Consider the following 16390-nt stretch of genomic DNA (forward strand, 5'->3'; position numbering starts at 1 on the left):
TTTTCAGGCCAGTCCCTTTCACCACTGAACCTCATTGCCAAGAACTGGTGTCAGTATTTGAGGTGCAATGTGACCAAGAAGGACTTTCTGAGTTCTGTTCTCTCCTCAGCATCTTCTTAGACAACCCCCCACCTGTCTCTGCTGTGGTTGGGGTGACAGGCAGTGATAAAGAAGCGACTGTCTCTGCCCTCTGCGAGCCCCCGCTTTCAGGACTTGTAGTGAAGCCGCTCCCTGGTCCAGGGACACCTCCCATGTCTGTGGAACAGTATTTGCAGAACTTACAGTCTGAAGCCTGTGATGTCTACTTGATTTTGGGCTCTGGAATGGACAACAGCTCCCGGGCAACACTGGTGGAAGCCTTGGTTGCTAATGGCAAACACTGTATGCTGATTGGTGGAGAAGGTGACAGAAGACACAAGCATGATGCCAAGGGGCAAGAGGAAGGCAGTAAAAAGTGCCATCCTGGTGCTGACTTACCTGGACTAAGGGTAGCTTTAGAGAAGGGAGCACCACAGTTGGTGAGGGAAAGGCTCCTACATGCCATCCCCTCCATCATTATTCAACTGGTAAGAAGAGAACGGAGAAGGCTTATGATGGGCATATATGATATCTGTTTGGATGTATGTGCCAAGTCAAGTCAAGGGCATTTGCCAAATGCCCTGGCCATCCTCTCCTCTACGTTGTCATCATTTCGTGCACGTTATGGTTTGGATGACGACTCCTTAACTTTGATATCACAAGTGACTGGGTGCAGTCCTGAGGACTTACGGGCTGAGATTCAATGCCCCCTGGCACAGGATCCAAGTGTGGATCAACTACTTCAGCTGACATCTCAACCACTGTCTCTGACGGAGCTTGTCTGGAGTTATGTACCACATTGGGGTGGAGAAGAGACTCCAACTAAACTTTCTGCAGACCGTACCTATCGGCTACTGGTGGAGGCCGTATGGGGCATGGCAGAAGATGCAGAAAGGGTACTGCTACATGGGTGCACCAATCAGAAGGTGGCAAAAGACAGGACTGCCTTCTGCCATTGGCCTTGTGTATGATTTTGCCACCAAATTTATCCAGAGCCGTGGCCCCCTGAATACATATTTATGCTTTGATGTACCTTTGTCTGGGTGGCAAGCTTGGCATAGCCCTTATACCACGTAACAACAAAACCTACCAGAGTACCAGTCCGCATAGTTTAGACACAGTAGCACACGTAGTATTATTATTATAGAAGAGGAATAAAATAAACTAGTGCATCGTCCTTTGTGAGGTTCCTTGTTGAGTATCTTGCCCTACAGTAGAGACCAGGGCACTATCTGTTTCACGTATCAGAAATATAGTAAATGCATGGAGTACCTTCTGCATATATGCCAATGTGATACGCACGTGTTGTGTAACAAAAGAGCACGGAGTATGCCAAGCTCCAGTTTGTTCCAGCTTTCGTAGGTATACCTCCTTACAATATGAGAATGTGAATGGAGATAGGTGCAAACGTTGACTTGACATTGGAACACATGACGGCAGCAGAGTCCTGTGACATGTCACACACTGTCACTACTATAATAACTTGGCTGCTTATACCAGGGTAATATGAAGAGACCCCTTATCCTCTACAAAAGTATATTCTCACAATATGCCATATAGCAGTACCCATATAGTAGTCCCATATAGCAGTCCCCACACTAGTGCCCTATAACCTCACATAATTATTCTATATAAAATATTACCAAACAGTCGTCCCTATTTGCCGCAAAAATGGCACATAATAGCCATACAATTGAGGTGTTATGCTGTAGCTTTATACAATTATACAGTGCCCACTCAGTTGTGCTTACAGTAATACAGTTCTATAGCTCAAACAGGCAGTTCCCAGTCCATTGAAGCCCACAGCTCCCCCTGCAGTAGAATATATGATAAGAATGAGATAATAATAGCGCCAGGGGTTAAGTCCTGGGGAGAAAAGTCTGGGAACTCACCCTAGATTTCCACTTAAAGGGGTACTATCCAAAAGGTTAGGGGATAAGGTGTCTGATCCCGGGGGTCCCGCCAGAGGCTCATGACATCACGCCCCCTCAATGCAAGTCTATGGGAGGGGGCGTGACGGCCGTCACGCCCCCTCCCATAGACTTGCATTGAGTGGGCTCTGCCCTGCATCACCAGTCATCCGGCACGGAGCGAAGTTCGCCCTGTGCACCGGATGTCTGGGGTGCTGCAGCCCCCGCGGACCCCCGCGATCAGACATCTTATCCCCTACGATAGAGGAGGAGTAACCCTTTAAGGGCTGGTCTTCTGATAAAGGGAACTGTGTTCCTGCTGTGGAAAAAGTGCAGGAACTCCGTTCCCATGAGTTCCTGGAGGACTTGAGCCCTGAATAGCGCCCATAAAATGCTGTAGTGCCCACACAGTTGTAGTGCCCACACTATTATAACAGCAGTCCCAAGTCCACCATTAGAACACAAGATAAGGATGGCATAATATGAGTGCCTATACAATGCTGCCCCACAGTAGTGCCCGTATACAGAAATGGTACACCACAGCAGTAGCTCCCATGATTGATCTCCACAATGGTACTACAGTAGTATTGTTGTGGTCCGTGTCAGTCCAGTAGAGTTGTAATGCAATGTAATGGTGCCGGCACAAATGTTCATTCAATGATATAGTAATGGGATCAATAGTTTGGTTTGGGGCTTATTCACTTGAAGCCTTAAGTCTTGGGTGCCCATAAAGAGGTGACGCACAGTAGTACCATCTGGGCAGGAGGGAACTAGAGTATAAAAGTTGCCCTGCCACATCTTATTGAAAGGCAAATTACTGCTAACAATACCCGACAGCTGGCACCATATTTCCTATTCCCCTAATATCCTCCTGATTGCGTCTTGAATTATAGTAACGCTACCGAAAATATGCGCCCTAATAGTTATTAAATTATTCATATGCTTCTGGAAGGGGCATAGACATGCTGTATCGGAGAAGACTCTGGGAAACGAATCGCACCCCTCATCTGGGCCGTAACTATAACTCCCATCATCTAATGACCGAGCAGGAGACGACGACAACTTGTTTGCCCTACGTGACTGTACTTTGCATTGTGTAATAGGAAAATGGCTGCGACCTGCATCTGTGCCTCGGTGCTGTGCCTGCTATAGTCGCTACCGGCTCGTCAGAGGAACAATTTCTCAACAATTGCTTGAAATGAATAAAAAATAAAAATAAAAAAAACTGCGTCTCCACATGTTGAGCATGTCCTCGCAGCATGTCGTTCCGATCGCCGCCAACAGGGGTGCACAGGTGTCAGTGCTTGGCGACATGTCTGATTACCGCCCCGCGTCTTGTAATGATGATTTCCCTAATAAACAAGCTGTTGTCGCACCAGTCATCGTGGTATGTCTTACGTTCTGCATGTATAGAAGTAGAAAAGGGAGAGACCAAAGGATGGCGCCTTGTGCGTTACCCCAAAAGTACAGTGGGAGGGTGGGTTTAGGTCCAGGAGTACCAGCCGGTATCCTGTGGATAACTGGAATATGAATGAAGAGAAAAAACCTTGCCAGCAGACGCTCAGAGGTCCATAGGAGGTATCACACTTGAGTCACGTTGATGTACAGCAATGACGCGTTTCGGGGTACACACTACCCCTTCTTCAGATGCCATAGTACATGTACTATGTCAATCTGAAGAAGGGGTAGTGTGTACCCCGAAACGCGTCATTGCTGTACATCAATAAAGTTGCCAATACTTTATCCATGTGACTCAAGTGTGATACCTCCGGACCATTACTGCTGCCCTGGATCGTCGCTCTCCATCGCCGCCATCACGTCCCCAGGGTGTCCCTGCCCCTCCTGACTGTTACTGCTGCCCTGGATCGTCTCTCTCCATCCCTGTCCCGATCCTATTGGATGACGGGATGGTGTGTGTGGCGATGGGATGACGACGAAGGAGAGCGACGGCCATGCAGCGGAGCTTGAAGAGGACGGTCCGGAATGTCAGGGACAGGTGAGTGACTCCGGAGCACACGGGGCACATTAAACAGCTACCTGGCGAGAGCTGAAGCAGTCTGCGCTGCCGGATAGCCGTTTATGCAATGTCCCCGACGTAGGTCGGGGGATCACTGTATGTGGTTGCGTGCCCTGATGGTCTATACCAGTGTTTCCCAACCAGGGTGCCTCCAGCTGTTGCAAAACTGCCTCCAGCTATTCCATAGCCTAAAGCAGTGTTTCCCAACCGGGGTGCCTCCAGCTGTTGCAAAACTACAACTCCCAGCATGCCCTGACAGCCAAAGGCATGCTGGGAGTTGTAGTTTTGCAACAGCTGGAGGCACATTGGTTGGAAAACACTGACATATGGCGGCAAAAGTTTACTCCATCTTTTTTGTGTTCCTATGACACCTGCACCATGATAATGGCCTCGTTGGAAGTAAACCCTTTTAGGGTCTATTTACGCGTACTGTATTCTGCGCAGATTTGATGCGCAGGATTTTCTGCTGCAGATTTCAGTGTGAACTGAATGACTGAACACAGGTTCAAATCCTGCGGATCAAATCTGCTCTGAATACTGTACGTGTGAATAGACCCTTAAAGAGAACTCTTCCAGTACCCCCAGACCCCCTCCACTGCCATGACTGCACATTTAGGTATCTAAGCCCTGAGCAGTGGCGACCATCTTCGTCTGACAACTGTCATTAAATGTGGGGCTTTGAAGTTGTTTAAAGGGGTACTCCGGCGAAAAACTTTTTTTTTCTTTTTTAAATCAACTGGTGCCAGAAAGTTAAACAGATTTGTGAATTACTTCTATTAAAAAATCTTAATCCTTCCTGTACTTATTAGCTGCTGAATACTACAGCGGAAATTCTTTTCTTTGTGGAACACAGTGCTCTCTGCTGACATCATGAGCACAGTGCTCTCTGCTGACATCTCTGTCCATTTTAGGAACTGTTCAGAGTAAAAGGAAATCCCCATAGCAAACATATGCTGTTCTGGACAGTTCCTAAAATGGACAGAGATGTCAGCAGAGAGCACTGTGCTCGTGATGTCAGCAGAGAGCTCTGTGTTTCAAAAAGAAAAGAATTTTCGCTGTAGTATTCAGCAGTTAATAAGTACAGGAAAGATTAAGATTTTTTAATAGAAGTAATTTACAAATCTGTTTAACTTTCTGGCACCAGTTGATTTAAAAAAAAAAAGTTTTTCACTGGAGTACCCCTTTAAATTAATTACATTTAAACAGATACCCTGCCACCGGGACTATCATCAGAGTTATGCTATAAAGGGGTACTCCAGCGTTTGATAACCTGTCCCCTATCCACAGGATAAAGGATAAGTGTATGATCCCATCCGGTGCTCCCATAAAGGATGCACGGAGGGGATGTGTTGACTGGCGACTACAGCCGGCACGCCCCTTCCATTCATGTCTATGGGAGGAAGCGTGAAGGCTAGTACGTAGCTGTCACACCTCCCATAGACATGAATGGAGGTGGCGTGACGGGACGTCCCAAATGTGGAAGCTCCAAGCTTTTGTGTTCCAGGCACCGCCTATGCCGGCACGGAGATCCCGGGGGAGAAGGCGGATGGGGGGTCCCCTTTGGATAGGGGATAAGATGTTTTTTGACGGAGTACCACTTTAAAGGAGTTATCCAGGAATAGAAAAACAGAGCTAATTTCTTTCAAAATTTGCTCCGCAACTCTCTAGGTTGGGTATGGTTCTGCAGCTCAGTTCCATTAAAATGAATGGAGCCCCAAATTGTAAAACCACACACAACCTGAGGACAGACGTGGAGCTGTTTTTGAAAGAAATAAGCTTTGGTTTTCTATTCCTGGATAACCCCTTTAACCCTTATCCTATAGATATGTTTTCTAGGCTGGAGTACCCCTTTAAATGAGCACAGATTGAAACATTTTTTTCTATGTTGTACATCTTGCCAAAATATTAACCTTACTAATATACTTCAGAAGAAAATGTAAATCTCCTTTTCATGGAAATTATGGGTTATAAAAAAAAAAGACCACTAGGGGTCCCCATACCATCCAGAACATAATCTTGTTCGGCTGCAGCATCATCTTTGTCCCAGCTGAAGCACAGGCTGGATCAAAGTCCAGGATGTGAGAGTAGGATTAGCACTCCTCTGTGCTCACTCCTGTCCTATCAGATTGCAACATGAAAACAGAGAGGAGAGCAGCTGGCAGTGATTGGACGAAGAGACACAGCACAGCAGACTCAGGGAGGAAGTGAATGCATGGGGAGTGAGGGTGGGTTCAGTGCTTGCCTCAGAAAAGCCCCTTTCTGAGCAGTGGATGTCAGAATGAGTAAGCAACACACCCTTTCCCCCTCATTTCTACAATAGAAATCCGTCACATGATAAAAGAATCACATGACTTGTCAAAACTCAAGGAAATAAAACACCAAGAATCAAACCCACTTTTTTTTTTGTTTTTTTTTTTTATCTTGGGAGCGCAAAATGACCAGGGAGTCTTTTTGTGCTGTTCTTTTTTTTCCAGATAAACCTAGCCTGATTGTTATTAAAGGGGTATTCCGGCCATAGGCATCTTATCCCCTATCCAAAGCTGCGATCTCTGTGCAGCACCCGCATTCTATTTGGGGCTGCTGCTCCAGTCTTGGAAACCTCTGTGTTTCCTGGACTGGAGACGTGACATCACACCACGCCCCCTCCATTCATGTCTATGGGAGGGGGCGTGACATCACGAGGGGGGTGTGGTGTGACATCACGTCTCCAGTCCCAGAAACACAGAGGTTTCCGAGACTGGAGCAGCAGCCCCCCATTGAATGCGGTTCCTGCGCGGAGATCGCGGGGGATCCCAGTGGCGGGCCCCCCCACTATCAGACATCTTATCCCCTATCCTTTTCATAGGGGATAAGATGTCTATGGCCGGAATACCCCACTAAAAGACGAGGAGTAAAAAAAACAAAAAGGTAAAAAATTAAGATTAGCTGCATCCTCAAGGGGTTAAGGGATACACCAGTAAAAAATAAAAACAATGCATTGGTCTCCGTTTAGCTCCATCATGCTGCTCGCAATACAATCGATAATGATTTTTGCTGCTTTTCCACAGATTTTTTTTTTTTTCGGATTGAACCAAAACACTGCACCCACATTTTTTTTTTTTTTGTCTAATAAAATGGCTATGGTCAACCACATATCTGCAAGGCGTCGTTCAGCGCTCACCGCGGTATGCCTCACGTGGCAAATTAAGTGTCGATAAACCCTGCAATTCACAGCCTAAGGGTATATAGGAAGTGGAGAGGGATATACTCGAGTACTTCCGTTCCCTTATCCCTCTCCAATTCATGCAGCAGTGAAAAACCCCAAAGAGTTTAATCAAATTTCTGCTCCTCAGTTCACACTGAGGAATTTCCGCTAGTGGAATTTCGTCACTGAATTCTGTTCCGCATAAAGAATGAACATGTTGTTTCTTCATGCGGAATCCGCGTCTTTGTCCCATAGAAATCAATGAAATTTTTTTTTTTCAGCCCGGCGCCGTTCCACGTGGAATTTTCACAAAAATTTCATGCAAAGAAAAAAAAAAAAGAAGGGAAATCCTAATTGGTGGTTGTCGTCCATCCTGCAAAAAAGAAAAAAAAACAAAAACAGTTTTCTCCTATATTTACGTGCGGAATTCTGTACGGAATTCCTCATCAATTCCACACGAAAAAAAAGGGAAATTCCGTGTCAGAATTTTTAAGCGAGAATTCCTCAGTGTGAACATATCCTTATATTTCCATAGATTTTTTTTTTTATCCGCGTGCCATCTCACTTTTTTCCCCGGCTATCAATGGCCCCATTAAATGACGCTAATCTGAATCCATGGCAACCTCGAAAACGCAAAAAAAAAAAAAGAAAAATACAGTGTGAACACACCCCAACAATATGAATCTGATATTGACACGTGATATTCATGTGAACACAAGTATTGCATACACGGCTTCCTGTCATCAAATAAGAGGTTTTTTTATTTTAATTTTATTTTATGACTTCAAACAACCAAATATAACTAAAATAATCCCACTATAGGGCGTTTTTGTATGTTCTTGCCACCTCCATGATGGCCGCCGAGAAGGGACGGTCACGTGACGCGGCCGCCTTCCTGTCTTATAAAGAAAATGGAAAAAAAAAAAAAACGGTGACGTCATGGGCAGCGGCTATAACTCCTCCCATCGGCTGAGCATCATCTGTCTTGTGCGTTCGGTTGTGATGGAAACGGCGTTCAGGCGCTGACCTCTGACCCCTTGAGGCTGCCCGGAGGGACGAGGTGAGGAGTGTGGTCATGTGACCTGGGTTTGCTTTGCTTCAGTCATGGGAGAAGGGGGCGGGGGGGGGGGAGAGGCGCTGTGACGTAATGATGGGGGGGGGGGGGGGGAGAATAGGGCTGTGGGGTGATGTAAGGATATATAGGGATATGGGGGAGAGGTAGGTAGCCCACCCTGTAGTAAGTCACGTGATGTCTGCAAAATGGAGACCTGTCATCAATAGGAATTCCCAGAGAGCAGTGTTTCCAAACCAGTGTGCAAAACTACAACTCCCAGCATGCCCGGACAGCCTTCGGCTGTCCGGGCATGCTGGGAGTTGTAGTTTTGCAACAGCTGTAGGCACATTAGTTGGGAAACACTTATGGCCCCCACCCAAGGCGGCGAAACGCCATCTTTTTACAGTTCCCGTGACACCCGCAACACGATAATGGCCTCATTGGAGGCATACCCCTTTAAAGGAGAACTGCGCCAGTGCCCCCAGACCCCCCCCCCCCCTCCGCCGCCATGACCGCACATTCAGGTATCGGAGCCTCTGAGCAGCGGCGGCCATCTTGCTTTGTCTAGGTGAAGAGTGTGGACCGGGGCTCGTGTCGCTAAGCAACCGACCTATTCGTGGCATCGCCGGTCACACGATTATTTATTAGGATTCTCCACGGTATCTCACGCCGAGGCCGAATGCGCGACGAATTGGACACGTTTTTCGTGCTAAATTCCCCCTGGAATTTTTTTCATTTTTTTTTTATTTTTTTTCTAGTTCCCTTCCCAAACAAATTCTGCAGAATAAACGAACATCAACGGGGGTCACTTCTTCCGGCGGAATCGGTGAACAAAAATGATGGAAATAATGGGATTTTTTTCACCGATTCTGCCGGAAGAAGTGACACCGTTGATGTCCGTTGATTCTGCGGAATTTTCCACCACAAAAAATAAATAAAAAGATGATTTCTGCTGCGAAAATTCCGAAATTCTTTGCAGTTTCCGCACAGTTACCACAGCGGAATTTCTGCAATAAACTTTTGACAGGATCGGCCAGGGGAAATCCTGGTTGTCAACGGTGACGGCACGTCGTATTGCTGCAGACCTAAGCGCCGATTCTGGATCGTTTCTGGAGGAATTTGGTGAGGAATTTCCTTGCTGAATTTCTTCGGGGTAAACGTGACCTAAGGGGGTCGCGTTCACGCTATGGAATTCGCTAAATTGGCACCGCGCGTAATCATGCTTTTTTTTTTTTTCGGGCAGTATGTCGCCCATTGAACATGTCATTGAAATCAATGGTCGCTTCGTGCAATGGAAATTCGGAAATTTCGTAGTGTGAACTAGCCTTTAGGCCAGTGTTTCCTAACCAGGGTGCCTCCAGATGTTGCAAAACTACAACTCCCAGCAGGCCCGGACAGCCAAAGGCTGTCCGGGCTTGCTGGGAGTTGTAGTTTTGCAACAGCTGGAGACACCCTGGTTGGGGAAACACTGCTTTAAGGCTATTGGATATCCGCCACGAATAACGGGAAAGGGACGTTCAGTACGTAGCAGGCTTTAATGATCGCGTGGACGTGCGGCGCTCCTTTTGACTCCAATGCTGTTCTGTACTGTTGCCCATGGCAACTAAATCAGATCGCCTTCTTTTATATTCCAAAGATTATACAAAAGAATCCCTCTCTAGGCGCCATTTCTCCAAACGGAATCACACAGAGGAAGATATAAAGCAAAATTGTTCTTTATTTACCAATGACGCGTTTCGGGTATTAAAGGGGAAAACTTTTTTTTTTTTTTTAAATCAACTGGTGCCAGAAAGTTAAACAGATTTGTAAATTACTTCTATTAAAAAAATCTTAATCCTTCCAGTACTTTTTAGGGGCTGTATACTACGGAAGAAATGCTTTTCTTTTTGGATTTCTCCTTATGTCACGAGCACAGTGCTCTCTGCTGACCTCTGCTGTCCATTTTAGGAACTGTTCAGAGCAGCATATGTTTGCCATGGGTATTTTCTCCTGCTCTGGACAGTTCTTAAATGGACAGCAGAGGTCAGCAGAGAGCACTGTGGTCGTGACTAGAGATGAGCGAACTTACAGTAAATTCGATTCGTCACGAACTTCTCAGCTCGGCGGTTGCTGACTTTTCCTGCATAAATTAGTTCAGCTTTCCGATGCTCCGGTGGGCTGGAAAAGGTGGATACAGTCCTAGGAAAGAGTCTCCTAGGACTGTATCCACCTTTTCCAGCCCACGGGAGCACCGGAAAGCTGAACTCATTTATGCAGGAAAAGACATCAACCGCCGAGCCGAGAAGTTCGTGACGAATCGAATTTACTGTAAGTTCGCTCATCTCTAGTCGTGACATAAGAGAAATCCAAAATAAAAATAATTTCCTCTGTAGTATATAGCCACTAAAAAGTGCTGGAAGGATTAAGATTTTTTTAATAGAAGTAATTTAAAAATCTGTTTAACTTTCTGGCACCAGTTGATTTAAAAAAAGATTTTTTTTTTCCACGGGAGTACCCCTTTAACCCTTCCTCAGATTGGCATGACTTAAAATATATAAGTGGGATATTTATACCCCATTTATTTATATATATATATATATATATATATATATATATATATATATATATATATATATATATAAAAAAAAAACTCCAAGACTCTGGCAGGTGAAACAAAAAGGGGGAGGAGTTACATACTCAGGTAAAGTCACATGATGTAATCAAACATATATAAATACGAGAATATTAAAATAATATAAATAATGTTAAGGGTCTATCATGCTGAAAGATGGTAGGACATTAAAATAGTAGAATAACAAAGTAAAAAATAAGTTAAAAAAAAAATTACATAATACATAAAACATATATGTGTCTTCACATCCCTACGGCATCGCAAACCTGTACCCACGTTGTTTGGGTGATGGGTTGCGCTCCACGTGAGCATAATATGAGCTTTCTACAACTTTGGAATACTGGGATAACGCACTAGGCGCCTTGTGTGGTTTTCTTTTTGTTTTTGTTTTCTACTTTATTTTTCCAAAGGCCTTTTTAAAAATGAAAGAAGCGATCTGATTGGTTGCTATGGGCAGCTGGTCGACTTTTCCTCTGCACAGGTTTTTATAAATCTCCCTAAGGGCTGGGTTCACATCACGTTTTCCGCAATACGGGACCAAATACGGCAGGGGAGAGCTAAAAACTAGCGCTCCCGTATTAAGCTGTATGCGCTCCCGTATGTAATTCATTTCAATGAGTCGGCCGCAGTGAAACGTTCGGTCCGGTCGACTCATTTTTTCCCCCGTATGCGCTTTTACACCCTTACCTAAAACCGTGGTTGACCACGATTTTGTCTCCGGTTTAAAAACCGTACTGCAACCGCATAAGTTTTTTTTAACTTGGACGTCAATGGGAAATGCACATGTATACGGTTCCATATGGGAAAACGTATACGGTTTTCACTATGCGCATTTGCATCCTAAATTCCGCACCCAAGACCACTCCCATTAAAAATTGACAAAATAATCAAAAACTTATGGGTTTTTTTTCTATAAAAAAACGGACGGAACTGTATGCACTTTTAAAAACAGTATACGGTTTACTTTTTCCCATACGGTTCCATCCGGCAAAAACATTATGTGAACCCAGCCTAAGGCCGACCACGTTTTTGCCTGCGGTCGGGAAACCGCATACGGCCGAAAACGAAGCCGACCGGAGGCTGCGGTTCACTCCAGTCGGCTCATAGACATACATTAGATACGGTTCCCGAATACGGCTGAGTGCCGCGATTAAGCCCCGCCCCCCTCCTCCCAGCCGTATACGGGAACCGTAGTTAACGAAACGTGGTGTGAACCCAACCTAACGCTGCATTCACCACATTTTGCAATACAGTTCCCGTATCAGGTCTTTGATAAAAAACGGATTTCTCAAACCGAACTAAACTGTATCAAAACGTTTGTATTTGTAAAATTTTAATCCGTATACGGTTTGAAACATGATGTCCGGTTGCATCAGTTTTTTTTTAGAAAAAAAGTATACGTTTTTAACTTTTCACACCATTATGAATAAAGTTTCACTTGTTTGATTGAAATTCCAAGAAAAAACTGTGCAGAAGTCAAGAACCGTATGGTGAAAACCAGATGGAACTGTACGCACATGCGGGTCTGTACGGTTCCCATTGACTCCCATGTTAAAAAGTAAATAAATAAAAAAAATTTTTAAAAAACGCATACGTTTCAATACGGGTTTTCAGCCAGACCAAAAACCGTGGTAGTCTATGGTTTTGGGTACGGGAAAAAAAACTGACAAAACAGTACAGGATGCAAAACGGACACAACATGATACATACTGGAGAGTCAATGCATACGGTTTTCAATACGGTTCCGTACGGTTTTCAAATTGAAAACGTATATGGGAACTTTATTGCAAAAACGTGGTGTGAACCCAGGCTGCTGCACCACAACCTCCAAGCAAAAATTCCATAGTGTGCATGAGCCCTAGAGTATGTTCACCATGTTGAAAATGTAAGTGCGTAAACTACTCTGTATGAACAAACTGGCAGAAATACCATGGAAGACTCATTCCAGGCAGAATTCACACCGACTGTGATGCGGAATCTGCCTGAAATTACTCAGGGTGCACCAGCCCTAATAAGCAGGTCAGAGAGCTCCCCCTGCTGGACTCCCAGGAATTAGCAGTAAGGCTATGTTCACACTTCGGAATGTCCGCACGGAAAATTGGGACATGCAGATATTCCGGGGACTGCAAGGGGAATGCGCCATCTCGTAGATGGCTATGCTCTCCGCGTGGAGTCCGCAGAAAGAATAGACAGGTTCATTTTTTTTGCAAACACTGAAATTTGGCTGTCCATGCATGCTGGGAGTTGTAGTTTTGCAACAGCTGGAGGCCACCTGGTTGGAAAACACTGGCGTATGGAAATAGATTAACATGGATAACCTTTGTAAAGAAGAGACTTTAGTAGTTTTTTCTAGGTAAAATAATATAATAAGAACGCCATATATAGAGGTTGTAATGTATACTGCCATAATCCGGCTGCAATATCGGTGCCTTTATAATATCGCCATACAGTGCTGGGTGTCGTAGTTTTGCAACAGCTGGAGGTGCCCTGTTGGGGAACATTGGTGTGTGGAAATGAGTTCAAGGGGTTCTGCAACATAAGGTGACTTTTTTTATTTTATTTTTTAAATCAACTGGTGCCAGCAAGTTAAACAGATTTGTAAATTACTTCTATTAAAAAATATTTACCCTTCCAGTACTTATTAGCAGCTGTATGCTACAGAGGAAATTCTTTTCTCTTTGAATTTATTTTTTGTCTTGTCCACAGTGCTCTCTGCTGACACCTGATGCCGTATCAGGAACTGTCCAGAGCAGGAGAAAATCCCCATAGCAAACCTATTCTGCTCTGGACAGTTCCTGACACAGACAGAGGTGTCAGCAGAGAGCACTGTGGACAAGACAAAAAATTCAAAAAGAATAGAATTCCCTCTGTAGCATACAGCTGCTAAAAAGTACTGGAAGGGTAAAGATTTTTGTAATAGAAGTAATTTACAAATCTGTTTAACTTTCTGGCCTCAGTTCATTTAAAAAAAAAAAAAAAAAAAGTTTTCCACTGGAGTACCCCTTTAAGTACTTACCTTTAAGGCAGTAATCGACATGCTTACCAAGGATCATTGCTTGTGTTAGTGGTAATCCAACATATCCGATCTTCATCCCAACAATAACTGTTAGGACCGAGACACCATATCACATGAGATAGCCGGCTTCACCAAACTTGATGAGTTAGGCAGACTTTGTTCCAATGTGTATGGGAGCGTTAGCAGTGGTCTCTAAACAATTCTTCCTTAAAGGGGTTCTCCACCATAAGGAGATTTTAGTACGTACCTTGCAGACAGTAATGGATATGCTTAGGAAGGATCTGCGCTTGTCTTGGGGCTAAATGGCTATGTCATGAGATTACCATAACACTGTGGCTAGCTTTTTATGAACTGGTATTTCCTGTTTGACTTTTCTCTTTTTGACTACAAATCCCACAATTCCATTTTCCTCCCTCCCACACATCAGCCAGCCCACCCTTTGAAACATAAATGAGCTGCATTCATTCAAAAGACTTGTAGTTTTCAATCAGGGTGCCTACAGCTGTTGCATTAGTTGCAGATTGATCTCTCTCCCAAGCAATCGCTCCACCCATTGAAGCAGACAGGCTCCCTGTCATCAGATGACAAGTAATGTCAGGTCTCAGCCGCTTTGCAACCTGGGAAAAATCTGAGACAACAGTCATTTCGTATGCTGGTAAAAATAAATATTGGGGTGAAAATCACAGAAGAATTGTGAGAAAACCGTCACACACAGGTACAGACACTATATTATGAACTATCCTAACTTTACAGCCCCTGTAGCATAGTAAAATAAAAACATTTCCTGGAATACCCCTTTTAAATGCTCTAACCAATACTAAAGACACTTAGAAAATCATTGTTCGGCATCAGGACAACCAAAGCTGCTCTACAGCGTGAAGACCATCAGATATCAACTCGCGTCTCAGCTTTGTGGACCCCTCCGAGTGATACACGGAAGAGCTGCTTGATGTCAACCATAGAGTTCAAGTAGAACAAACAGCTCCCAAATATGTGCTCGTGTGTAGCGTATGCACATATGGTGGTTTCCCCTCCGCCGTCTCCTGCTGGTCTCATCTCGTGATACGTTATCAGTGCAATGATCCCCTCTAAGGCGAGGAATGAAATTCATGGACTTGTTTAATGCTACCTGCGGGAAATGTCAAGGCTGTTCCATATGAAACACTCTATTGCAAGGGCTCTAGAAAATTACAAAGTGTATGTTCCCTGCTCACACGGCTTATCCAAGTGCGTTTTCGTGAATATGTGGTGATACATTATTTATAGGTCAGCGGAGCTGATGATGTTGGATATAAACTGAGGTTTGGTTACAGCATTGTAGAAAGGGACCTTAGTGCACATGAAAACTGTTATCGTAGTGAATTCGAGAGCTCTTCTGCTTCGGTGTCCCTATGACAACACTGCCGAGTGCTCTGTCCTTGTCCAACCTTGTCAAAGAGTCATTGAAGAGATATATCCTAACTTGCATCCTGACTTTCCGTAGGTGGTGAGAATGGGCCCTAAGCAGTGTCAGTGGCCTCCAGTCAGGTCCCTGTTTTTGTTTAGAAACCTAATATGTGAAAAATTAAGATTCTGATTGGCAGTTTGTTAAAGTGAGTTTTTGTGGATAAAACCTATTTTGCTGATCCATATCACCATCCATACAAATGTGGGCACCAATCGACCAAGACAGTGGGGGTCATTTATGTGATTCTGACTTTTTTATTTTATTTTATTTTTTCTCAAGTTTTGTGCCAAAATTGTGTCACACGCTTTGTGCACCAGAATTTGTGACCAACTCTCCTGAAAAAAGTGCGTGGTTGCCAAAAAGGGGGTAACTTGATAAATACCGTGGAAAAATACCAGTCGGAAAATAAACTCCACAAAGAAAACATCACTCCACAGTGGATAGGGGATAAGATGTCTAGGGGTGGAGTACCCCTTTTAAGCCTCTGCTGCCAATGTCTTTGTTCAGACACCACAGTACACTTTTAGACATCTTTTGGGGTCCGGGCTTCAGAGGGCAGAGATAGAGGGCCCTACACAATATGGGTTCAATAGTTTTTCTGATCGGTGCATGCACACATTACTGATAAGTGTACCTGCGGAAGAACCGGGCCTGAGTGCTTAAATGGAGGCATCTATGATCAGCCCATTGTGTTTTTGGCAAGAAGTTGGACCCTCACGTAACTTTTATGACAAATTTATCTTGCCGTGTCCCACTAGATCGGAACCCTGATCTGACCAGACTCTGTTGTCAGCTTTAACCACAGGGCCTGCAACAGCGCTGTGCATCATGGCCGGCATTTGTATTCACATTTAGCCGGCTCCATATATTATTGCGGAGAATAGGAGACGTGCTGTCTTCAGGAAGATGAGATTATTTCCTTACCTGGACCACACAGAATATACGCTCCTGATTTGCGCACATAACGTGTCTTGTCTGTAGACGGGCCGTAAAACTTGTCTGCCGTGCCTGTCGTCTGCACCGTATTAGATCAGGTGATTTACACTGCAGACTTCCATGGGGGAATATTCGAT

At 44.6% G+C, this 16390-nt stretch overlaps 2 protein-coding genes across 5 annotated transcripts in view; both read left to right on the forward strand.

The window, feature by feature from the left end:
- The window catches only part of LOC130293428 (uncharacterized), a 35715-nt gene extending 32347 nt beyond the window's left edge, over positions 1-3368 (forward strand). Inside the window, exon 4 of the mRNA XM_056542085.1 lies at positions 8-3368. Within this exon, the coding sequence (XP_056398060.1) occupies positions 8-1049 (1042 nt within the window). The 3' untranslated portion in view covers positions 1050-3368. The remainder of the gene's footprint in view (positions 1-7) is intronic.
- A 4753-nt stretch (positions 3369-8121) lies between these two features.
- The window catches only part of LOC130293480 (zinc finger protein 239-like), a 30119-nt gene continuing 21850 nt past the window's right edge, over positions 8122-16390 (forward strand). For 2 of the 4 annotated variants that reach the window (XM_056542205.1, XM_056542207.1), the window contains exon 1: positions 8122-8249. The gene's annotated coding sequence lies outside the window, so the exon portion shown is untranslated. The remainder of the gene's footprint in view (positions 8250-16390) is intronic. The other 2 variants (XM_056542206.1, XM_056542208.1) reach the window with 1 other exon arrangement.

The sequence above is a fragment of the Hyla sarda genome, chromosome 10 (genome assembly GCF_029499605.1).
Source record: "Hyla sarda isolate aHylSar1 chromosome 10, aHylSar1.hap1, whole genome shotgun sequence".
NCBI classification, from domain to species: Eukaryota; Metazoa; Chordata; class Amphibia; order Anura; family Hylidae; genus Hyla; species Hyla sarda.